The sequence below is a fragment of the Monodon monoceros genome, unplaced genomic scaffold (assembly GCF_005190385.1).
Source record: "Monodon monoceros isolate NGI ecotype Baffin Bay Population unplaced genomic scaffold, NGI_Narwhal_1 Super_Scaffold_22, whole genome shotgun sequence".
Taxonomy (NCBI): Eukaryota; Metazoa; Chordata; class Mammalia; order Artiodactyla; family Monodontidae; genus Monodon; species Monodon monoceros.
In genome coordinates this window covers 113,775,098-113,799,908 of record NW_021703779.1, presented here as the reverse complement: position 1 = coordinate 113,799,908, position 24,811 = coordinate 113,775,098, and the positions used below count along the sequence as shown (strand labels likewise).

Genomic DNA, 24,811 nt, shown 5'->3' with positions numbered 1-24,811 from the left:
TGCCAGTTAACATGCCATTTTTCTAGCATGCTAACATTTTGAAGCGACCTGTGGCCAACTTCCTCACCATTAAAAAGGCCTGGGGCTTCCCTGGTGGTGCAGTGGTTGAGAGTCCGCCTGCCGATGCAGGGGACACGGGTTCGTGTCCCGGTCCGGGAAGATCCCGCATGCCGCGGAGCGGCTGGGCCCGTGAGCCATGGCCGCTGAGCCTGCGCGTCCGGAGCCTGTGCTCCGCAACGGGAGAGGCCGCAACAGTGAGAGGCCCGCGTACCGCACACGCACACAAAAAGGCCTGAGCAATATACGAAGACCCTAAGCAAAAAGCAGGAAATCTGCAGAGACTTTCCTTTAGTACTAGTGTGGCTGCTTTAGTGCTTTCAATAGCGGCTGTGGTCTTTTCTGTGGTAAGCTATCTGTCCAAGCTGTGAGTACAGACGAAGAGGAAGATGCTGCAGAGGCATTTCTCCCATGGTTAAATGATGAAAAATAAAAAGGCTATGTCCTGAATCATTTATTTAATTTCACAGAGGATGGTCTTTATTAGAAGTGAATGCCCTCAAGGACTCACATCTTGGAGGAGGAAGCTGACCCAGGGTTTAATACTGTGAAGGATTAACTGGTGGGGATACAGGACACAAATGCCATAGAGACATAACTCCACTATTACTACCGTTGGAATTGCTGTTGCTTTCTGAATGCTCCGGTTACCATGTTCCTTGGGTTTTGAGTGATTTTCCCTAACCCTACATTTTCCCATAAGCCCTATTATTTTTAGCACACATTTTTGCAGAATGTGAAGCTTTTCAGAGGCATCGTTATAATAGAAACATCTGTACTTATAAAATCCAAACTTCTTACCACACCCTCAGTCTCCACGTTATATCTACCTGCAAAATGTCCTGAATCCAATCACTTCTCACCTCTTCCACAGCTACCACCCTAGTCCAAACCACCATCTTGGCTTGCCCAGACTACTGAAATAGGCTCCTTCTCTCTTCCTTCTAGTTCGTTCTCTACACAGCAGTAGAGATCCCTAAAAAGATCCCTTTAAAATATAAATCAGATTGCACCAACACTCCGTTTAAAAGTCAACTCTCTTGGGGGGGAGGGATAAATTGGGAGTATGGGATAAACAGATTCACACCACCGTATAGAAAAATAGATAAACAACAAGGATTTACTGTATAGCACAGGGAACTATATTCAATATCTTGTAATAAACTATAATGGAAAAGAACCAAAAAATGAATATAGATATATACATATATATGTATAACAGAATCACTTTGTTCTATACTTGAAACTAATACAATATAGTAAATCAACTATGCCTCAATTAAAACCAAGTCCAAAAAAAGTTTTAAAAAAAAATCAACTCTCTAACTGCTTCCTATTATATTCCAAATAAAACCCATTCCCTTTCCATGGCTCTCAAACCATGCCTCAGAGTCTTTTTGTTTGCTGCTCCCTCTTTCTGGAGCTATCTTTCCCCAGTTCTTCACTTGGCAGGTTCTTTCTCATCATTCAGGTACTGGCTTAAATGTTATCTCCTCAGTGATCTTCCCTCCTTACCACCCTAAAGAATTTTCTCCCCCAACTAAATCGGCTCTAGCACATCATCTTGATTTGACTTGTTCCCAGCATCTACCATCTGAATTTATCTTTCAAAAATACATGCATTGTCTATCTCCCCTCCAATTTCCCCATGTTCATTCCTGTATTCCCAGAGCTAAAACAATGTTTGGGTCATAGTTTGTATTCACTGAATGGACAGATTAACTAGTACTTCTGAAAGTTTTATAAGCGAATTCCTGATTGCGTGGGACTCGGACATAAAAAGTTCTAAGATTTGCAGGCCTGTTCTTTTTTTTTTTTTTTTTTTTTTTTTTGCAGGCCTGTTCTTGTATTCCATGGATATTCTTGAACTCTCCCATTCATTCATTTGAAGAGGTTCATTTACTTCACCATTGTCCCTGTCATCATTCTGGGAGATTTCAATATCTAAGTGGAACTGGAAATGAAGCTCAGTATCTTGGTATTAATAGACAGTGAGTTTGTAACAGAGATATTGGTATATATTGATATGAAATAGAGAGTCTTCTCACCAACTGGCCCAAATCCCTACTCTCTTGCAGTGATACTGGCCTTTGCATTTGAATCTGGCTCTTGTTTTTTCATTTTCATCAAAGATGGAGCTACTTCTACTGGTTAGTGATGATGTGTGTAGTCAGATTGGAAGAGACCTAAACTAGTTTGTAAAGACACAACATTTTGGTAACATTTCCGGTTGTCTGCGGAGCAGGCAGAGAGAATAAAATGACAGGAAAGAAGAGATCAGGAGGTCAGAGAATGAAATCGTTGCAGGAATCAAATAAATGGATTTTCCAACGCAAATATTCCACTATTCATTCAGGAAAGACATTTTCTATCCAGGAAGATTTCCAGAAATGAGGATTCCATAAGCTTCCCACTGAGAGGTCCTGTCAGAAAGCTTAACCTATCTTACCAAGGCCTTTTGCTATGATTCAAATCCAGTTCTGCATGAAGATGAAGAAAAAGAATGTAATAAACTGTAAAATGAAATTTTTTGTGTTCCCCAATAGAGATTAACTCTATCTGTGAGCCTTGTGTTTTCAAACTCTTATCTCATTGGTTTTATATTACAGATAAGTGTTGCTACTCCCCTTCTCTTGCCCTACTTGTTCTTCACATTTTTCTAAAAATGTGGAGATTCTCACAGAATACAACATTCGTGATGATGATTCCCACCCACCCCTGAAAAAATATCTGATTGTCTACTTTGTGCCAGTCATTGTTCTAGGCACTGGAGAGACAGCAGAGCCCAGGAGAAAGCCACGGCTATTACAGAGCTTGCAAGGCAGCTGTGGGGAGAAGGGAAGGTGGGGAAGGGAAGTAAATAAATAAGATAATCTGTTGCTGAGAAAATGATTCAACAGTAATAGCATCAAGGGGGAGAAGAGGGTGGTTTACTGACGGTCAGGATTTCTAAGCAGGTGATACTTAAGCAGTCTAAAGGATGAGAGAGATCCAGATTGGCCGGGGAGAGAGCATCCCAGGCTGAGGCATGTGCAAAGGTCCTGGGATAGGAATGAGAACCCAAGGCGATGGTAGTGTGATTGTGATGAGTCTGGAGAGGCAGCAGGGCAAGATCACTCAGAGCTTTGTGCTCAGGCCGCAGTAAGGAGTCTGAACTTTATTCTAAGTGTGACTGGAGCATTTAAATAGAGAGCCATCAGGGCACTGTGGGCAGTAAATGTGGTAGAAGTGGACATAGGGAGAAGCGTTCAAATGTTGGGTGTATTTGGAGTTAGAGCCAACATGGTTTGGATGTGGGAGGTGGAGAGAGAAACCAAGGACGGTTCCTAGATGTGGGGTTTGGACAGTTGGGTTGCTGAGGTGGGAGGACTGGGGGAAGAACAGGGTCTTTCATTCCAATATTGAAATCAACAAGAATGATGACAAGGTGGTGGTAAAGCCCATGAACCTCTTCAAATGAATGAATGGGAGTGTGCAAGTGTATCCATAGAATACATTCATTCATCCAACAAATATTTATTTGAGCCCCTATTAAGTACCAGGCATGGTGCTAGGCTCTAGAAATGGTATTGCTGGATCACTGCCACATTTGTTTTCTTTTGGCTGTCTTATCTCAACATAGATGACAGCTGCCATTTGAGGAGGGTTCATGCCTAATGCTGTCTTTATTCTCACTGCCCCTTCTGCCCCACTTCATCTAGTATATTAATAGATACACACTGGCCCAATCTATACTTGCTAATAGACTGAATCAAATTAAATAAATGCTATAGTGAATGTAAATACACCAAACCAATAGTCTAACACTACTTGTATCTTAATATGGTAAGCAATATATTCGTAGTAAAAAGCATTGAAATGATACACAAAATTTTATTACCCTAATCTATAATTTCCTAAGAATCGCCTGAAAACCAAAGCTTATCTTGTTCATTTAAAAGATAGTTTTGGGAATTCCCTGGTGGTCCAGAGGTTGGGACTCCGTGCTTTCACTGCCAAGGGCCTGGGTTCAATCCCTGGTCGGGGAGCTAAGATCCCACGTGCCGCGGGGCGCGCCACGGCCAAAAAAAAAATTTTTTTTAAAGTAAAAGATAGTTTTAAAATAAAGAAAAACAAGAGCACAAGATATCACATTTTCAAACTTTAGACATAGTTGAGTCTAGACATTTTTACATTAAGATGTTGCAGGTTTATCATTATTATTATCAAAGTCCCAATTTCTATGAAAAAGCTGGAAATGGCAAATCGAAAAACGCTTTATTCTTAAGAGCTTTGCTCTTCTAACATTATCATTGCTATTTCAGCAGAAACATTACAAAGGGGTGCAAAAAGTGGAATGCTGGCAGCAGAAAAGCCACCTTTGTGCTGCTGCTGTCTGAGCTTTTAAATTTTTAAAAATTTTATTATTTATTTTTCATTTTTTTAATTAAAAAAAAATTTTATAAAAGATTTTATTGTTCGAGCTTTCTTTATCTAGCCTGGGACCACTGGTGCATCTTCATCACACAGCCCAGAAATGCTAGATAACTAAACTATAAACACAAGCCAATCTAAAGATGCTATTTGAGCATACTGTATCTAACAACAGTATCCTCTTGGTTCCAAATGAAAATTGAAACAAGTCTGTAGGACAGATCTGAACACCTAAAAATAAACTTTAAACTGTTTTTTTCTCAAGCAATCGATTCCTGCGATGATGGGTGTCCAAGAATTTAGGCTATTTGCAATAGCAATTAGTGATTTTAGAAAGGGATAATTTTAACATTTTTTCTCACATCAGGTTGTATTTCACTTAGAGAGATATGAACAAAGCCAGTCAGGTAAATGAAGTGTGGTAAGAAGCAAAAATAATTTGAGCAAACAGATTTTTTTTACACTAATTTTATTTATTAGGATATATCACAAGATTATTTATAGTTCTTCATAACTTGTGCTTTTAAAAAAGAGGGATTTGAAATTAATCTCTGGATTACTGCGTTAAGTGGTTTTAAGAAAGAACAACTTGAAGAGCAGCTTGTTTTTATAAGTTGCTCATTTTTCTGAAGCATTTATGAATAGACTTTAAATGAATAGAAGTGACTGTCTAAAAAAAAAGGCATGCAGTTTGTAAATCTGAGGCTCAATAAGGAAAAAATAATGTGTAAGAATATTGACAAATATTCACAAAGGGCACATTTATAAGCCTTCCGCTGTTGCCCAAGCCGTGGCATTGTTCAAACTAATTAAGAGCACTTTTTTTTTTTTTTTTTTGGCCTCACCTTTCGGCTTGCAGGATCTCAATTCCTGGACCAGGGATTGAACCTGGGCGTCAGCAGTGAAAGCACCAAATACTAACCACTAGACCACCAGGGAACTCCCAAGAGCACTTCTTGGCATTATTTGAGAAAGGTATATTCAGAAAACTAGCTAACTCCCACCTTTTCTCCAAGCCTCAGAATCACCAAATAATTTACATCAGAAGATTCCACTCTAAAAAGGAAGAGGTAGTGGCTTCCAGATTGGCCAGATTTGACAACGCAGGGCTCGAGAAGGAGCCCAGGGTTACTTGAGAAGGAAGAGATCGTTGGAACAAATTACTCCGATTTTGCTGTCGGGTTTCTTTTGTAGAAAGTAGTAATGATTTCAAAGATTTCATTAATATTGTCAAGACCAGTAATATTCTTACCTTCTAACATGAAGTTTCAGGTATGTTCCTATACAAGGTACTTGTAGACTCAGAGGGCAGAGCATTCAAGCCTTTGAAAGGCATCTCTGAAGCAACTTCTGGTTCATACACTCAGGGTTGAATACATTATTTGAAATTTATATATATAGTCTTAAGGAGCATTACTCCTTAGAAACTGTCGGGTAATTGTTGAGCATTGCTGTGCTTACAATCCACCCGTACATTTCAATTTTCTTTTGATAACAAGATGTATTGTTGCTCCACAATAAATTCCACTTTCAGGACCGATAAAACCTGATTGCTTAGAAAACAGGTGTTTCATGACTCTTAACGTCTGCTCATCAATATCACCTTGTAAATTATTTACCATTTTACAGCTGTTTGTGACTTTTGCTCCAGGGTGTTTATATGAAAAGAGCATGAGTACTTGATATCAACCAAACTAATGAGCAGGGGAAAAGAAGTTAGAATGAAAACGGCCTCCTTCTAACAGGCTTGGAGCTAATTTATGTTGTAGTTATGTGTTCCAACCACTGTGTATGGAAGATAAAGCATTCTTACCCTTTCGTTTAGAAAACCAATTTGCCAACAAATTACAATGAAGTGTAGTAAAACACAATAAATAGTGTTTAAATGCTTCTGGCTTATCTTCAAAGGGAACACTATTTTGGTTTGCAGTTTTTCTATGTTTAACTTTCTTCACCTCTTTTACTGATTTATCCCTGGTGAAAACCCTAAAGATTTCTAATAGATCCCAGACATCAACTAAAACATTCTCAGAAAGCCGTCCTGAAGTATAAGAACTCTTTTCTGTCTATAGAGGGTAATGATTACACTGACAGACGGTATAATGAGAAAGCACCAATGCAGTTTATTTTAATTCTTCTAATTTATGAGAACAACTTCTTAATGCTACATCAGAAGTCAATTCACCAATACTGAATTTGGAAAGCACAGTCAAGAAAGACCCAAATTTTTATTGGGACTACACAACTTAGCATATACTAGATACCATGATTCTAGAACAAAATCAAAGGCAAAAATCTGAAATATGCATGACAAAAGTTCTTAAACTCCAGGGGATCCATGAACCACCCCAAACTGTATACAAGAGATTGTGTAGTGCATGCATAGATTCTTCTGGGTAAAGGTCCTGTAACTTTAGTCAGCTTCTAGAGGGGCCCAAACAGTACACGGGAGAATTCTGATTTCCTCTGTATTTTCAATAATGGAAGCTGTGGACCTTGTGAAGTTTACTTTTGCACGTTTAAGACTCAATTTTCATGGCAAGAGGGTAGGAAAGAAAAATAAAAGTAACTTGCGAGGACTGGGCAGGGGAAAACTCCGAAGTGTTCTTTACTTCATAAGTTTTAGTAACATGTTCTGGCTTAGAGAGGGGAAATGGGGACATCAGGGGTAACATCATAAGCTGAAGCAAGGAGACTCCTACAGGGGTTTTTCAGGTCCTCAGAGAAACCAAACTTTAGTATGAATAAAGCAATAGCAAGAATGAACAATGCAATTTAACTCAGGGCTAATTTTCTCTTTCTGCATATTAACAACTTAGTTTTGATTTCTGAATATCACAAACTTCAATCAGAATACTTTAAAAAATATTATTCTGCATGCACTTAACAAATATGACAAAAGACAAGAATCCAGTTGACTTGTTCACGTATATTTAAAATCGGCCAGTACAGATAATCATGAACACTTCACTGCATTGATCTGAGGGCATCCTACCTCTATGCACACGTTCATGTAACACTACTAGTAATTACCCTGGAGCAGAGGCAAAACGGAGATGGAGGAATCACCCTACAAAGCAAGTTTAAGGGATTAAACGTCATCATCGTCTTCGTCGTCATCATCACTACTGAGGACAAAGCTGCTGCCTGTGGACAGGGGCCCTTCCTCCTTAACATTCCCTGAATCACCCACAGTCCCTCTCTCATCGGAATCTTCAAACAAATTGTCACTGGCATCGTCATCAAACAACTTCTCGTTGGAATCATCATCTTCGAACATCTTTTCATCTGTGTCTTCATCTTCCTTTACATCTGCATCTTCCTCATCTTCTTTTCCATCTGAATCTTCAAACACCTTTTCATCGGCATCGTCGTCTTTGTCCTTTTCAACCACATCTTCCAGCCCCTTTTCTTCTGCAACTTCTTTGTCCTCTTTTTCATCCGACTCATCGTCAAATACTTTTTCGTACACATCTTCCTCTTCTTCCTTCTCTTCTGACTCTTCATCAAACTCCTTCTCAGAGCCTTCTTCATCAAACATTTTCCCAGAGCTGTCATCTTCGAATTCTGATTTTTCAGAGTTATTTTCTTCTACCTCTTTCTCAAGAATGTTTTCATTAAGTTCCTTCTCAGAGCCCCCTTCCTCAAAACCTTTCTCAAGGCCGTTTTCTTCTAACTCTTTTTCAGAGTCGTCTTCAAACTGCTTTTCCGAGCACTCTTCAGACCCTTGTTCTGAGCTGCCATCTTCAGCCACCTTCTGGGGGCTGGCCTCCTCCTCAGGCTCCTGCTCAAGGCTGTTCTCATCAGGATCTGTTCTGAGTCTCTTCTTTTTGGGCTCTCTTTCTGCACCATTCTCTTTCGACTCTTTTTTAGGACTACCCTCTTCATGCTCTTTCTCGGGGCTGCGTTCTCCGGACTCTCTGTCGGGGAAGTCTTCTTCACGTGCTCTTTTGGGACAGCCTTCCTCAAACTCTCTTTTGAGGCAGCTCTCTTCAGATTCTTTTTGGGGACAGCCTTTTTCAGCCTCTTTTTCAGGGCCACTTTCTTTAGCATCTTTTTCAGAAGCAGCTTCTTCAACTTCTCCCCCATCTTCTGTTTTTTCAAACTTCTTTTCATCTATAGGTTCTTCAAATGCCATTTCAGTTGCGGCTTCTTGAACATTCGTTTGAGATATGCAAGGGTGCTCTGAAAAATGCCTAACTCTAGAAGGCCCCACCCTTTCTGGAGCCCAGACGGAATCTGAACGCTGAAGGCCTCTGTTGGCTTCGGGAGTGTTGAGGAAAACCTCCCATCCTCTCAGCCTTTCCTCCCTTTCTCTCGTGGTCTCCTCCACCTGTGTACACATGGAAAGTGCCGTTAAAATATGTTTTAGGCCAAAAGAAGTAACAGCGTCTCTGAACATTTCTAATATCGCCGAAAGTACTCTGATTTTATAAGGTATCACTTTTAGGAAATTAAAGCAATTCCCTATCTTCAGTTTCCAACACTTTACATCTTGATTTACTAGAGTTGACCTTAAGATCATTTAAATGAACGCCTAATACCACAGCACTGCAGAAATGTCTCATCAATTAAAAAGTTAATAATTGAACTGTCTGTACTTTACAAGACAGAAAGGAAGAGAAGCGCTTTAATTTGTTCTTCTCTTATTGCTATCCTGAGCAAGCCTCAAGACTTATAAACTGATTTCAGACTTATAAACTGAAAGACTGAAACATTTTTCTTTCTGTACTCTGAATATAAGGATTATTTAAAAGAAGTACTATTAAACAGAACTTAAAACTTATGTGAAAAACTGCCAGATCAGTATTTGTTGGTAATGCAACAACTCACGTGCCCTTGACAGTTGCGGAACTCACCTGATAATCTGTAGTCCCATCCCACACTTGGGCAGTGATTTGACGGCCACCAAACCACCTTCCATTGAGGGTCTGAATACAATAATCAGCCTCCTCCGGATCCCTAAAGGACACAGAGGCCACACCATCAGGGTGTCTCTAGAAGGACAAGGAAGAAAAAGAAGGAATGAACGAGAACATTTAAAGTAAAACATATACATCTGACAAAGTAAGGAAGTAGTGTTCCTTCTGGTCATCTGAGCTAAAGATTTTACGTATGAAGTCTTTCTTCCTTTTTACTGCAGCCAGTAACACACAGCTAGCTGCTTCTTCAGCTTAACATTGTCTAGCAAAAACCAAGCATGATATCCTTGGGAATGTTCCTGCTGATAACACCGTGTAACGAGATGCAGAACGGTATGGCTGTTAAGAATGTGGACTCTGAAGTTGAACAGCCCTGGGATTAAATCCTGGCTCTGCCCCTTACCAGCTGAATGGCCTTGGGCAAGGTGCTCAATCTCGAAACGTCCTCATCTGTAAAATGGCTAACTAAATAAAATGGGTGAAATAGCACCTACCTACCTCAGAGGATTTGGAGGACTTAGTGAGATAACATGCAAAGTAGCTGTAGTATGCAATCGATAAATGGTGACTCTTTTAATTATTATGTGTTGATTCTGGATGTAAAAAAAAGGTGAAAAGGGGAACATACAGGAGAGTATTTTTCTTGATTTTTCTTCTCCAAATATGGAAGAAGAAATAATTCAGAAAGAGGGGGAGATGTGGCCAAATAGGGAACCATAAGGTCTCATACATGTCTCTTATACTTTTTTTCACCTGATCATAAACTCTAGAGTGACGATAAAGGAAAATAACCAAGGGATATCACGTCTATCAAAGCCTTCGCTTGTAATCCACGTTCATCTAATTATGCTATCTAATACTGCTTACAGATGACTACCACTAGACAGCAGACCTACTACATAAAAACATTTATGTAAAATTTGGAGGCATACTGATATTTGGTAGTAACTTATTAAAATGGAAGAAAATTGCTTTAGAAATCATTTGTCCAAGCCATGAACTTACATCAAAGAGGAGGAGCCTCCTAACTTGTCCAAACTTCGAACATTCCACCCGAAGGTCTTCTCTGATCTCGTTCAGCACCAGTGGATCATCCTGCAAAAACACACTTGATTAAAATGGGCTTGCCCCCTTCTTTAAGTATAAACCCTGAGAATCAAATTTCTTACTTTGACGAACCAATAAATAAAAAAAGGTTTTGCTTAAGGTTAGTTGTTTGTCTGCAGTCTACAAAATTAAAAAAAATCAAAGTTAAAAATGAAGTTAGACTACCACAGCTGCTGCTACTACTACAGGTCTGCCCTGCTTTAAGATGGGGAATGGGCAAGTATGGTACACAGCACTAGGGGTGTGCAGTGGCAAAGGAGAGGGAAGGGCAGTGTCGCTGGAAATCACAAATAACAGCAGCTGAAGCAGGTGAAGTCCTGTGGCACATATTAAGTCAGAGACTGCTAATTCCTATGTTCTTCACTGGCATCACGGTGACTGTACCGATGAGGAAACTTTATTTTGTGTTTTGCATAGATTCCTATTTACAGAAATGTTGCAACGGGGAGACATATATCCCTTTCATTGACTAAGTGTTTTAAGATTATTCTTTGTGCTTCCACGATTCTATTTTAACTCACAGCGTAAACCTCCCCCATAAGGGTTCCTGTTCATCTTGCCTCCAAGTCCCAATGCATGAAAAAGGCTCATAAAAAAGTTACATCATCAACTTGAATTTCAACTACATACAAATATAAACGAGGATATCCTACCTACAAATTTCTAATGAAGCAGACTTACACTTTTTAGGAAACATGAATTTGTCTATCTCACAGGTTTGTATGTTCCTCACCAACTAAAGAGAACAGCAAAACATGACAAGTGGCTTCTCCTTCCTAAAGTTTTGTCAAAAGGCAAAAATAAACAATGGTAGGCAGTTACTGAAATCAAATTTAAAATAAAAGCTATCAAATCCTATAAATCTGAAGCTTCTAAGAGCACAGCTGGCAGGACCCTGGATTTCTCCCACTTCTAAGATCTAACTGTGGAGAATGTGCCGATTTGCTTTATAGAAAATTCTCAGGCCTGAGAGGAATGGGGATGGAGCGTGAACTCCATGTGCTCCGGTGGTAAAGTCATATGGTGGCTTTTACGGGGGTATATGTGTGGGGGTAGCTCCTATCAGACTGTGAGCTTTCTGCAGGCAGGAATCTCCTTTGACTGAATTTTGAATGCCTTACAGAACACAGTGCAGTCTTTCACGCAATGAACAGTCAATAAAAGCTTTTTCAGAGTTTGATAAACTGTTCCTAATAACTCCATTTTATCTACCAAGGGAAATCAGGGTTATATTAAAAACAAACAATAACTGTTTCAAAATATTTAACAAATTTAAGCATGATTCCACTGTAGGGGGAGGGGTGAATTACCATTTTTATTTCTTTATCAAAGTCTCAGTGCCTTTCCTACAAGAGTATCAAATTTCAGCCAAGGACTTCCCAGACCTCTGTTTTCATGTTTACCAGCTTGAAAAACAAACATATCTTCACTGTTATATAGTATCATGAGGCTTAAAGATAATAACCCTCTCCCCTGGGAAAAATATCTTTAACCTAGCTAAGCATGAAAATTTTCTAAAGACAACACTTTGCAAGCAACAGACCTGAGACTAAACTCAGACTGAAACGCTGAGACTTTCCGCAGTCAACACTTATAATGTTTTTCCAGGGTGGTGTTTTGTTTTCCCAGAAATAAACCGTATTTCTCATTCTTTTCCAAGCTAAACCTACACTGTCCAAGATAGTAGCCACTAACCACACATGGCTACTGAGCACTTGAAATGTGGCTAGTCCAAATTGAGGTGTGCTGCAGGTGTGAAATAAACACCAGATTTTGAAAATTTAGTACCAAAGGGGGAAAAAACTTCAATGTAACATAGCTTATTAACATTTTTATGTTACATGTCGAAATTATAATACTGTGGATATATTGGGTTAGATAAAATTCACCATTAAAATTAATTTACCCCGTCTCATGTTGTTTTTGTATTGTGGCTGCTAGAAAAATTTAAATTACACATGTGGCTCACATTATACCTCTATTGGACAGCGCTAGTATACACAATGAGAAACCTACCTTTGCATCTGAGTTTTGGTTCTTCACCTCTTGGTATTCAAATTTGCCAGGCATGAATTTTTTAAACAAGGCTTTGAATTAAATACTGAAAACCCCTTAAAGTTACATTTAAAATATTAGCCTTCACTGTTCACCCTGATACCAAAGGGTACTTCTAGGTATTTTGGTTCTAACACTAGTCAATTGTCTGGAATAAACATATACAGGTATACCTCAGAGATATTGCATGTTCGGTTCCAGACCAGCGCAATAAAGCAAATATTACAATAAAGCAAGTCACATGAAATTTTTTGGTTTTCCTGCTATGTTTACACTATACTGTAGTCTATTAAGTGTGCGATAGCATTGTATTTAAAAAAGACATGCCTTAATTAAGAAATACTTTGCTAAAAAATGCTAACCATCATCTGAGCCTTCAGCGAGTTGTCACAGTAATAAAGATCACTGATCACAAATCACCATAACAAATATAATAATAATGAAAATGTTTAAACTACTGAGACAATTACCAGAAAAGTGACACAGAGAAATGAAGTGAGCAAATGCTATTGGAAAAATGGCACTGACAGACTTGCTCCATGCAGGGTTGCTACAAAAACTTCAATTTGTAAAAAATAAAAAAAAGCAGTATCTGCAAAGCGCAATTAAGCGAAGCACAGTGAAACAAGGTGTGCCTGTATTCCACCCCACAAAATCTGATTTCTTTCTGACACCCCGGTTACCTGACAATTCAGTTTTTGTCTTCTACTACAAACCTCAATGCTGATCTGTTCTTTGGATTCATATGGAATCTCTGGACAAATCAAACACTCCCCAAAAACGTCCAATGAAAGCAGTTTTCCAGTTGAACACCTCTATCCAGAGTTATATAATGTCTACACCAGCGTTGCCCAACAGAACTTTCTGTGTTCACAGAAGTGAATACTCCATTATCCAATATGGTAGCTACTAGCCACACGTGGCTAATACACCTGAGGAATTAAATTTTCATTTTATTTCACTTCAGTTAATTTAAATTTAACCACATGTGGCTAGAGTCTAGCATACTGGACAGTCTGCTACAGTGATGCACTTTTACATTCAGGCCCATGAGACACTGAGCAAAAAATCAAGACTTCTGACAGGCTCTCATCAAACTCGTCAGACCACACAAGACCAGTCAGATGGGCAAACGAGGACAGCATCAAGGGTTTCTCTGCCCGTGAACTCTGAAGCCCATCTCTGTGCTCCCAGCCCCTGTGGTGCAGCCGTCTGAAAACTTTCCTTCATTTGCAAAGATGCTAAAGAGAAAATGTTTTCTTCCTTGAGTGGATGAAAACACTCTGCCTTGTGAGTAAAAAGGGTTTCATTCAATCGTTCTCTCACTTTTTCTTCCTATAAATACTGAGGGCCTACTATGTGCCAATCATGATTCTAAGCACCAGGCATATAATAGCAAACCAGGTAGACAAGAGCCCCAGCTTTCATGGAGCTCACATTCTAATGGAGAAGATCCAGTTATTTCAGATAATAATAAATGCTATGAATAAAATAAAACAGGGTTAATATAAAGGTTCTATAACTCCAAAGTTTATATTAAATCAATAAAGGTTTTTTTTCTTTAAGCTATCAAGAATTTACAAGCATGAAACTTTTATCTTTAAAAATATCCACTGGAGGAAATTCGTGGGAAGTCAAGGAAGACTAAATGCGGCTTTTTGGAGGAAAGAATATTTGTTAAGCTAGGAAAAATTAAGTGTGCCCAGGGTGATAGCTAGACTTAAATTAGGGTCTCAACGAGCAAAGGCAGGAGGCGGAAACACGTAAAGGCAATTGCACAATACACTTCAACTTGCACAGGGCCCAGATACTTCATGAATTAAGTTTGCATTTATATTCATGTCCAAGTGTTACGAGTATGGAATGTTGTGAATCAAGGATCTCAAGTCACAGAAAGTAATAGGTCACCTAATTAAAAAACCAATTATCTACCAGGGAAATAAAATGTAGGTGAATCACAGGAAATTCTGGAGTTGTACCCAGTAGACTATAGACACCATGATCCATCTATGCATGCCTTTCAAAGTCCCACCTGGCAGGGATAGCATTTCAAAAAGCATCTAGTGTGCATGTATATATGTGTATTTTTGAAACGTGTTTCATTATCACTGCAAGTCTAAAGCAGCTCTGCCGTATTTCAAGATGCTTCAGGATTCTAGTCAGAAGAGACACCAAACAGTATAAATAGTCCACAGGTATCTTCCCAATGACCTCAAAAGACACAGACTCCACAGGGGCATGGTAAACCCTATCACATCACTACCTGCAGAGATGGAGTCCAACAGACAATTCTGGTGCCCTCTCTAAGGGGGGTAAATGACACTGTCACTCTAAATCTGCTTAGCTGCACAAAAGGAACAAGAGTGGGCCTTGGGCGCAACTAGATCATTTGTAAACCATCTGAAATTTTACATTATGAACATTTTTTTGTTATGTGTAATTTGTTATCATTAATTTCAGAAGTCAGGCAGAGAATAAAGAATTCTTCTTCCATGAACGATCCCATCGGTCTAGGCCAAAACACAGAGATAAGGACAAGAGGCAGAACGTAACACAAGGTACCCTGATGGCAATTAATATTCCTTAAACCTCTCTAGTAGCTCTTCCTCCTTTATTCACTTTTATTTGCTGTTCCTAGAATCTTACATGGACACCAATTATTACAAAGTCCTCTTAATAGCCACTAAAGAGTTTTGTAAAGATTAGGTCCTAAAAAAACAACCTTCGCTACTCAAATGTCAGGGGCTGTATTTCATTAACCTAAGGTTTTTTAAAGATCAAACTTTTAGCACTAAAGTGAAGTTTTCAATTCCAAGTGTGAAACTGGTCCTCCCCACCAAAATCAGCCTGCAATGTTGAACTGCACTCAAAATCCACAAGCGACTCCCATAAATCTTTTAAAGTTTATATTTTTAATCATTTCCCATACCAAGTAGCTGCTGTTTGGGGCCACGGTACAGGTATTAGACAAGTTTACCTGCGATACGATTAAAAGAACGCTGGGTTAAACCTGGGAAAATCTGAAACCTTCAGTTGATTCTTGGTATCATCTTCCGATCCTGAAGACTAGATGAAGGTGCAGGATGTGACATGAGAAAGATGGGGTGAGGCAAACTTTGGGCTCCCTTGAAAGAAAGCATATCTGTTTCTATCAGTAAGAACACTGCTTCCTACCTCAAAATCTATAGGATGAAACATATTTCTGATGATGACAACTCGCTCGTGGCGCAGTCGGGACGGGCCAGCTCTTTTCTCAGGTCTCCAATCCAACTGCCTAATGCGACAAAGCAGGAACAAGAAGCTGTGAATTTTGTTTCAGACTTGTCAGAGCGAAAAAAAAATGAGCAGTTAAATAATCCTTTATCGAGCACTTAAATAGTGATAATTATCTGATTCTAAAACAACAATGTGTATTTTAGTCACAGCTCCGTTACAACTTTCTGAATCAAAATAATGGGCAGGTGAAAGATGGACCCAGTATCTGAAATCCCCAGAATATATATATATTTTTCAGAACTGCTGGCTGGTTACAAACATTCCAATGAGACTTCTGAAAAATTGCTAATTATTTAGTATCTATGACTATCTAGGAAGAGACACTGAGGTCAAGAAAATGTTCAAATTGTATTGGTTTTTAGGTATTTTACGATTATAAAGAACAAACTGCATTGAAATATGTAAAACTACTCACTCTTTGTTACTATCTTAAAATCTTACTGATTTGTTTATAAAAATTTTAGGTATCTATTTTAACGATTCCTGTAAAAACTATAGACATCAGAACTAAATGCTTCTTTGATCATTTTATCATTAGTTTAAGCATAGTGTTAGAAGTGTTATTAGAATTCACTCTGATAAAAGTACTTATCATTTTGACTCATTTCTTAAAACCAGCATATTTCAAAAGACATTAAATAAAGGGAATAATAGAAACTTGATGACTTGTATATACTACACACAAACCACACAGTACATGATAAAATGATAAAACCTATCATTTCTAATTTCTAACTCCTACTAACAAACCTGTATGTAAAAATTTAGCTCCTGGTGTAGCTGATTCTAGCCACATGAAAAATGAACTAATGGCTCCAGTATATAAACCTACACCATCTTACTTAATCTGATGTTCAACATTTTCTGTAGAGATGGCTTTCTTATTTCATTTAAGCCCATGTTATATTAAAAATGAATACCCCAGAAAACAAAACCACCACCACCGTCAAATCATCCTATTTCGCAGATTACTGAGGGTTTCCGATAAGCTAATGAAAATTTTTTTAATTTTTATTTTATATTGGAGGATAGTTGATTTACAGTGTTGTGTTAGTTTCAGGTGTATAGCAAATAAAATTCTTTAAAAATAATCTGTAGGCATACTTGATGGAACAAAACTAGGTGGTTATCGGGAGGGTGGGAGGGAGACGCAAGAGGGGGGGGATATGGGGATATATGTGTATGTATAGCTGATTCACTTTGTTATACTGCAGAAACTAACACACCATTGTAAAGAAATTATACTCCAATAAAGACGTTAAGAAAAAAAACTAGGTGGTTATTACCAAAAGTATACTCTAGGATATTTATACAAAATCTTTCAAAATGGAAAAAAAACAACACAAACTTTTGTTGCATAGACAGCTTTTTCTTGTAGTCTTTGCACTTCTTTTTCTTCTTTGAGGCGTCATATTCCCCTTTCAGTTGAAACTTTGCCACCTCCACATGTAATTTGTAGCCTCTAATTTCATCGTCATCCAAAAGTTTTAATGCAAGATCCACAGATTCTCTCTTTGTAAAGGGAAAGCAAGTTACAGTCAGTCAGTTACACACTGAAATGAAACTTCAGCAGGAGTGTTTTAGATGAATGATGACTATACATAAAATAAAGATTTAAATGTAACTACCTACATGGGAAAAAAGAACTACAGAACACGTATCGGAAAATGTGTACTTAAGACATAGCTGTCCCCAACCAGTTATGTGAACCTAGGCAAGTTATTCAAGCTCCCTGAGCCCCAATTTCTTCATCTGTAAAATGGGAATGGAAATGCCTTCTTTGCAGGGTTCTTGACAAATTTAAATGAAACAAGGCACATAAAGGATAGTGACTGGCATACAGTAGGTACTCAATAAGTTCTGCCATTACTGGAATAGTATTTTTGCCTCCTGGAATCTCAATTTCTCCTCTATACAATGAGGTAAATGGACCTGTGTGATTTCCAAGGTGCATTCCAGTTTTAAAATTCTAAAAGTTTCCTACTTAAAAGACTAGATGACTCAAGAAACTGGGAATAGCATAGTCAGCCTTTAATCTTTTGTGTTCACCAATTAAAATGTAGGTCTGTGATATACTGGGAACAAGATGCTTATCTGATAGCTTGAACATTACACACACTTGTGGATTCTGGGTCCTATACAAAGGGGGCAATTGTCAGCTCTACACAGATTCAAAGATCTGAGGACCTGAGGAGAACTCAAAAGGACAACTGAACTCAGCCACGCAATCAAATATGGATCCTGGAACAATTAACTATATTCTTCTGGAACTCAATTTACTGGTTTGGCAATCTTGCATTTTTATGGGTTATAAATTTGACATATCAAGTTTGTCAAAACCCCATTTTTCTCTTCAAAATTTTACAACCCAATCAACCCCCCTAAGAATCTGTTCACAGATTTTTAGTAATCCTTGAAGAACTTATAAAGCATTCAATCTCCTTACATTTGAAAATTACATAAATATCTTCCTATAATGGTCATACTCACGTGTGATCTCATGATGTTCAAGAACCAGGTCAAAAACCTATCTCCCCCAAAGCTTGTCAACTTAATCTCACCCGCCCTCTAATTACACTGAAATGTTGTACACTTGCAACACACTTGTGATGTTGGTACTGTTGTTTCATCACTTTGATTTTGCTTTGTAATTATTTTCAGGTTCCATGACACATGTACACGCCATCATTGTGCCCATTTCTTTTGTGCCGTGCAGCAATGCATAACACATGCTCCTAAGGGGACAGGTGTTCCAAAAATGATGGCTACCTTTGGCACTGAGCTTCCCCCCATGCCATTTATGGTATCATGAATAAATAAAGTTCTGCAAATGTCTGTTAATACCACTCTCTCTTCTCTCTCATTCAAAATATATTTCGAAGCAGTAAGCATAAATTATCACCTTTATGGTCTAACTCAGGGTCAGAAAACTTTTGTAAAGGGCTAGTGAGTAAATATTTCAGGCTGTGTGGGCCCTGTGGTCTGTGTTGCAACCACTCAGCTCTGCTGCTGAAATGTGAAAGGAGGTACAGACAAATGCGTGAATGAATCAATGTGGCCTGGTTACAATAAAACTTCATTTACAAAGACAGGCAGTAGGCTGAAGTTTGCCAAACCCTGGTCTAATTCATTCCAATGGGCAAATAAAATGTTACTGGCTTTCTTTTCTCTGTGGATTTTTAGAATGTGTTCTGCATTGATTATATGCATACACTCCTAAAGAGATCTTTGCAGCAAGAATTTTTTTAAGACAAGAGAAGTACCTCAGTCATATGACTTACATAATACCTTGACCTGATAACATATTTTCTTACAAGAGCAAGTGAATAACCTTACCAATGGGATACACACAAGCGCAACATGAAACAAGTTTTCTTCACATCCTGTTTTGAATAGCTCTCACTCTTGGTTATCATTTATACAAAATTATAGCCCTGGTTCCTGAGTTAAAAATGGAGATAGGAAAATGAAAAAAAAAAAAAAAAAGAAACGGAGATAGGAGAAACTTACTTGACCACATAACTAACCTTCAAATAACAGCAAAGTCCATCTCCTTTAAGATTTCCTTGATTATCTTTGTAAAGCTTGACCTTAAATTCTTCTGTTTGAGGATCTCTCATAATAATGCCAAACTTGGACATGAGCTGTATAAATTCATCCACTGTAATATCTGGAGGCAAACCTGTGACGTTAGGGGGAAAAAAATTATAAAGGCATCTAAAACAAAGGTGAGCATTACTTAGGGATTCTACCAATTCGAAATCCATAACTTGGATGAGTGCAATTTTGATTTTCTAAAAGTATGTAAAAATCTCACATCTATAGACGTGAGGAAATGTCATGTTTTAATGTATTCAAATATACATTAAAATCATGCTTTGCTTAGGCCTTGTATCAATGAATCTGAAGGGGCAAACAGCTGTGAGTTACCTAAAGCAGACAGAAAGGATGGCACACAAAGTTACATACACTTAATTTTTCTCAGTTTCATAAAAAAACAACATATTCCTCACTCACGTAAATGGCTGAACAAATAATGACACAACGATACAAAACAGAATTTAGAGAAACTGAAAACTAAAAATCACTTTGTGAAAAATCTCAAAATCAAATATTTTCTACTCTAAACGTGGTTAAAAAGGTATACATACCAGAAACATACACATTTGTGTTTCTGCCTTCTTCAACATGAAACCATCCTAAAAATCAAAATCGAATAAATAAATAAAACACATGCCAGAAAAGGTAAGAGTCCCATTATGAAATCCTGACAGTGTGGCAGTTTCTCAAAACTTCTAGAAACTTTTTCTCACCCTTAGAATAAGACGGATTAAATCAAATCACTGTCCAGCTTTCAAAGTATTTGGATCTTTGGACAAGTAATTTGTTTCAGTGCCCAGTCTGAAAAAAGATGGCTAGTTTATCTTGGTTCTTTATGAATCTGATACTACCTTTAAAAAACCTCACCCTTGCACTGACTTTAGGCGTTGGCGTAAGTTGCTTCTGACTCCAATCTACTGTGTTAGACCTGGCCAAGCTGAGGCAAAATTGACTTCTTGAGTTTAATTAAACTCAAAAAGTACAAAAAAAGAAAATCACCTTACAAACAGAACTTTAGATAATCTCCTAATGACAGCTCTATTTTGCAAAGGAAGAAACTGAGAACTGAACTGAATTGAAAGAGCCCACTGGATGCCCACAGGTTAGTGAGAGAGCCAACATATGAACCCAAATAATAATATTTAAAAAACCCATCTTATGATTCTGTCAAAGCTATTTTATAATTCTCCAAAAAGTAACTATATATACACACACACACTCATGTTTTTAATTTTTACACTCCTGTTTGAAAGCTAAATCCACTTGCCTGATTCACCCTTTCTCTTTTCTCCCCTCTTTTTGGTATCACTGGGTTCGGGGGATTTTCTTTGCGGAGCTTCCTCTGCAGTCCTAGCACTGACATCTTGGACATTCGCAGTAGAACTAGACGCACCATCGTTAGAAAAGCCATAACTGGCCTGATATGTAGCAATAAAATCTTCAGTGATCTAAACAAGAAATTCAGCACACATACATAAATTCAAAAATGATTTCCTCACGCAAAAAGTTTACAGTGTTAAATAACAGCATATTCAGTTATACAACTTAACATACAAGTGTTTCTGTGTAAATGCAAGAGCAGTCACCTTATATAGAAAACTGCACACAAAATAATAAAAAATTAAGACATGGGTACTTGGATTATCAGCACAAAAGTCTGAGATACTATTAAAGGCATTTTAAGTTGGCACCTTTTCTAGTTGTTTCATTTGTAAATTACTATCTCGGCAGTCTACTTGACTAAGGCTACAAATAAATATAACAAAGGAAGTATCAGATAACAATAAACAGAATAAAAACCAACAGTCAACTAACAATCTAACAACAGGATCAAATTTTCTTTTACTATATGGAGGAACAAAAGTATATGTACTCTAAAAAAAAAAAAAAAGTATATGTACTCTAAAAAAAAAAAAAAGTATATGTACTCTAAAAAAAAAAAAAAAAGTATATGTACTCTAAATATTTAAATACCTGTAGGCAGAGAACACAAAGAGGAGAACTCTGATTTGGTGTGTAAAGAATGGGGCTAACAATTATAAAATTAAATGCTATTTTAACACCGTCACTAATTAAATCACATTATCGTTTAATGTCAGAACAAATCAAGAACAAATCCCAACTCACATCTATCCTCCTGGCTCTCAGGGAAAAAACACAATTGCACAACAAAAGAAATATAGTTATATCTTCATACCAATCAATGAAAGGCACACACTGGAATGAGGAAAATTTAAAACTTGAAGTTTGAAGAGGTATGGGCTTCCATAACATAAAAAGATAGAGTCACAAATTAATCCATTATCAGACGATTGTTAAAGTACTCCGAAGGCTGAAGAAGCCAAATATACACTCTAGCTGGCACCACCAGCAGCCAAGTGAAATAGTAAGTTTAACAATTCAGAGGGATTGGAACATACACACAAATACAAAGTGGGAAAGAAAAAAGGTGAAATAAATAATTAAAAAATCACACTCAAATTACACAATGGAGACACAGTTTGTATTACTGGCTTGCAAGTCTATTAGTGTGTGATAAGTATCCTTTTTTTCCACCCATACCGTGAGACTTTGATTAACAGGGTACTTTGACCAAAAAGTTTCGAGCCAAGCTTAACATCAGTCATTTTACTTTCAAGCTAAAATAGAATACCTCACAATTTCCAAGTACTCTAAATAAATATGCTCAGATCTTTTCCATCCATATTCTGTGCACCTCTTGTCATATTCCCGTGGTAATATGGTTCAAACATACGTGTCTAGGGACAAAATTGAGTAGGAAAGTAAAAAGAGGTGCAAAGTTCAATCAGTAAAGAATTATCAGTTTTTCAAATCAAGAAGCTGAATTTTGCACATAGCACATCAGCTAAACATCTGAATTCCTAGGATAAGTAAGATTGAGAGTACGTGAGATTAACATCGACTGAATTTGCTCTTGGTGTTTTTCCTCTTTGCAATAAAAAGCAGTCACCAACTGTAACCTTCATAGATAAAATTTATTAGGCATGGAAAAGGCTTAATAATTAAATTACACTGAAGCCATCTCCCTAAAGATTTCCGTTCCTTTACACGTCGGTTCTGCTACAGACACAACAAAAAGAAGCGTCACTATCCAGAGGGGCTCTAACCCAGGACCTCAGCAAAGAGAACGTGAAAGGAGCGCCCCGCGAGGCTGGCCAGGCGGGCCCGCTGCGCATCGGCGCCCGTGCGACTTTTACCTTGGGGAACCAAGCCTTCTTGTCCAGGTCCCACTCGTATGGGGTGTCAGTCGGCTGCTGCTGGAAAGAATCGTTTTCTCCACCGGGACCTTTCTCGGTGTCGCCGTCCTCAGTGGCTCCGTACAATTTTTGCATTCGCAACTGCTCATCAAACTCGTCGTTCTCATCCAAGTTGTTGCTGCTCATGTTGCCGACTTAGCCCAGGTACAGTATCGGGGAGAGCGAAGAGGCCGAAGTGACGCTGGAGGGGAACAGAGAAAGGGAGGCTGGCCGTGCTCAGCCCGCGCCCCCCCGCCCGCCTCCCCGCGGCGCCCCAGCAGCCCCCGGGAAGTCAGGGCCGCTCGCCAGCCGCACCGCCCCCCGCCCACCGCGCGCAGGCGCCGCTGCTCCCGGCCCAGCCGCCCACCTAGCTCGCCCCGCTGGATCTTGACACCGCCGCTCGATCCACCACGCGGCGGGAGCGGGCACAAGGTGCTCTGTGCTCCCCGGCGGCCGATTCTAAGACGACGGCGGGTCCCGCCACAACGTCTGGAAACCGCTTGACAACGGAGGCCCGCTCACGCTGACGCAGTCGCCATTGTTGACGCAGTCGCCATTGTTGACGCGTCGCGACGTCGCGGGTCCCGCAGACACGCCCCCAGTGGCGTCAACAGGCGCCGACGCGGGCAGGCGGCGTGGGGCTCGGGGGGCGGGGCTCGGGGGCGGGGCTCGGGGTCAGCTCTGCTGCCGGGCGGTGATGCCCAGCTGGGACTTCCTGGCGAGGCGCCTCGGGGCCGTTTGACTCCGCTGGGTCCCCGGTGGGCCGGGAGGGGCCGGGACGAGGCGGTAGCCCGAAGGCGTGGGAAGGTTCCCCCTCGGCCGGCGCCGGAGTAGGCGTCGGGGCGGCCGCCATCTTGGGGGAGTGGACAGGGCGGGCGGGACAGGTTTCAGTGCGAGAGAAAGGCGCCCCTCCTTCGCCCGGAGGCTCCTCCTCCGCGTAGGAAACGAGTCTTTGGCTTGTTTCGTTACGATTTGACTAGGAGAGGCGCTGGCTCTGGTTAGCCCGAGTTCCTAGTACAGGGTCTGGTGTCTAGTGCGTGTGTGGTGAGTGAATGAATGAATGAACGAACGATGGGTGGAAGGTCCAACCTTCTTTCCAAGCCTCTGCTCCCTCCTTTATCTCTCCGGTACCTTCCTCAGGCTGGAGATGTCTCTGGAAAGGAAGGGCAGCAGTTGCCTGCCCCTTGTACTCCATGATTCAGACGTGCTCAAGCTCCAAACCTAAAACTTTTAACATCCAGTGTGCACACCACCTTTACTGCCCCACTAACGTCGTTTTTTGCTCTCTTAGAAAAAAACATGCACGCAGTAGGACTTGCGTGCATTTTTATAATATAGATAACATGAGTTTTATTAGGCTCATTTAAGCATTGCTAAATATTTCTTCCAGGATTCAAAAATAGTGTACAGCTGTTTTCAGCAATGTGTTTATTGGGCTCCCATTTCATTCCTGAGTGAGTTCACAGCATAGGTGATAATATGCTACGCAGCCCTGCTGCACGTAACACTGAGTGCCTGCTCTCTCCACAGGCCCCTCTTAGCAGGAGGCCAAAAAGGTTACTTCCCATATGACCCAGTCATGGGCTACCCAGAGGCCTGTGAGGTGACCTGGTAGGGTAGCCCCGCATTCTAGACTGAATTTGATTCACTGAGCCAATAAGCCTCTCCCAGAAAGAGGGTTGAGTATGGAACAGACAGGGACATGGTCAGAGTAACCCAGAAGCAGGGAGGCCCACACAGGGAAGGTAGTAAGCAGAACAGAGGCCTTGTGTGGAGAAGTTCTTCAGGGGTGAGAGGAGAAGCTGAGGCAGTGACAGAGGGTCATTGAGTCACCGTAATAGTGGAGCAGTGGAGTTGGGACCTAAGCATGCTTGTACCTACAATGGCATTCTACTTGGCCACTGGCCCTGACAGTTTTGTTTTTTTTATTTTAATTTAATTTAATTTAATTTTTTTGGCCGTGCCCCACGGCATGCAGGCTTTTACTTCCCCGACCAGGAATCAAACCCGTGCCCCCTTGCAGTGGAAGTGTGGAGTCCTTAACTACTGGACCGCCAGGGAATTCCCAGTTTTTTTCTTTTTTTTTAAGCAATACTTTTGTCTCTATGAAGCCTGGTTCCTGTT

General features: G+C 39.7%; 1 protein-coding gene across 1 annotated transcript; it reads right to left on the bottom strand.

Moving 5' to 3' along the window:
* Positions 1–6,586: 6,586 nt before the first annotated feature.
* HTATSF1 (HIV-1 Tat specific factor 1) lies at positions 6,587–23,234 on the bottom strand. Its single transcript, XM_029241004.1, has 10 exons — positions 23,055–23,234; positions 22,649–22,889; positions 20,698–20,878; positions 19,982–20,029; positions 19,358–19,512; positions 17,179–17,342; positions 15,729–15,828; positions 10,398–10,487; positions 9,330–9,467; positions 6,587–8,803 (listed from the first exon to the last, which is right to left on the bottom strand). The coding sequence occupies exons 2-10, from the start codon at positions 22,832–22,834 to the stop codon at positions 7,562–7,564; spliced, it is 2,304 nt and encodes a 767-aa protein (XP_029096837.1). The 5' UTR covers positions 22,835–22,889; positions 23,055–23,234; the 3' UTR covers positions 6,587–7,561.
* Positions 23,235–24,811: the final 1,577 nt, after the last annotated feature.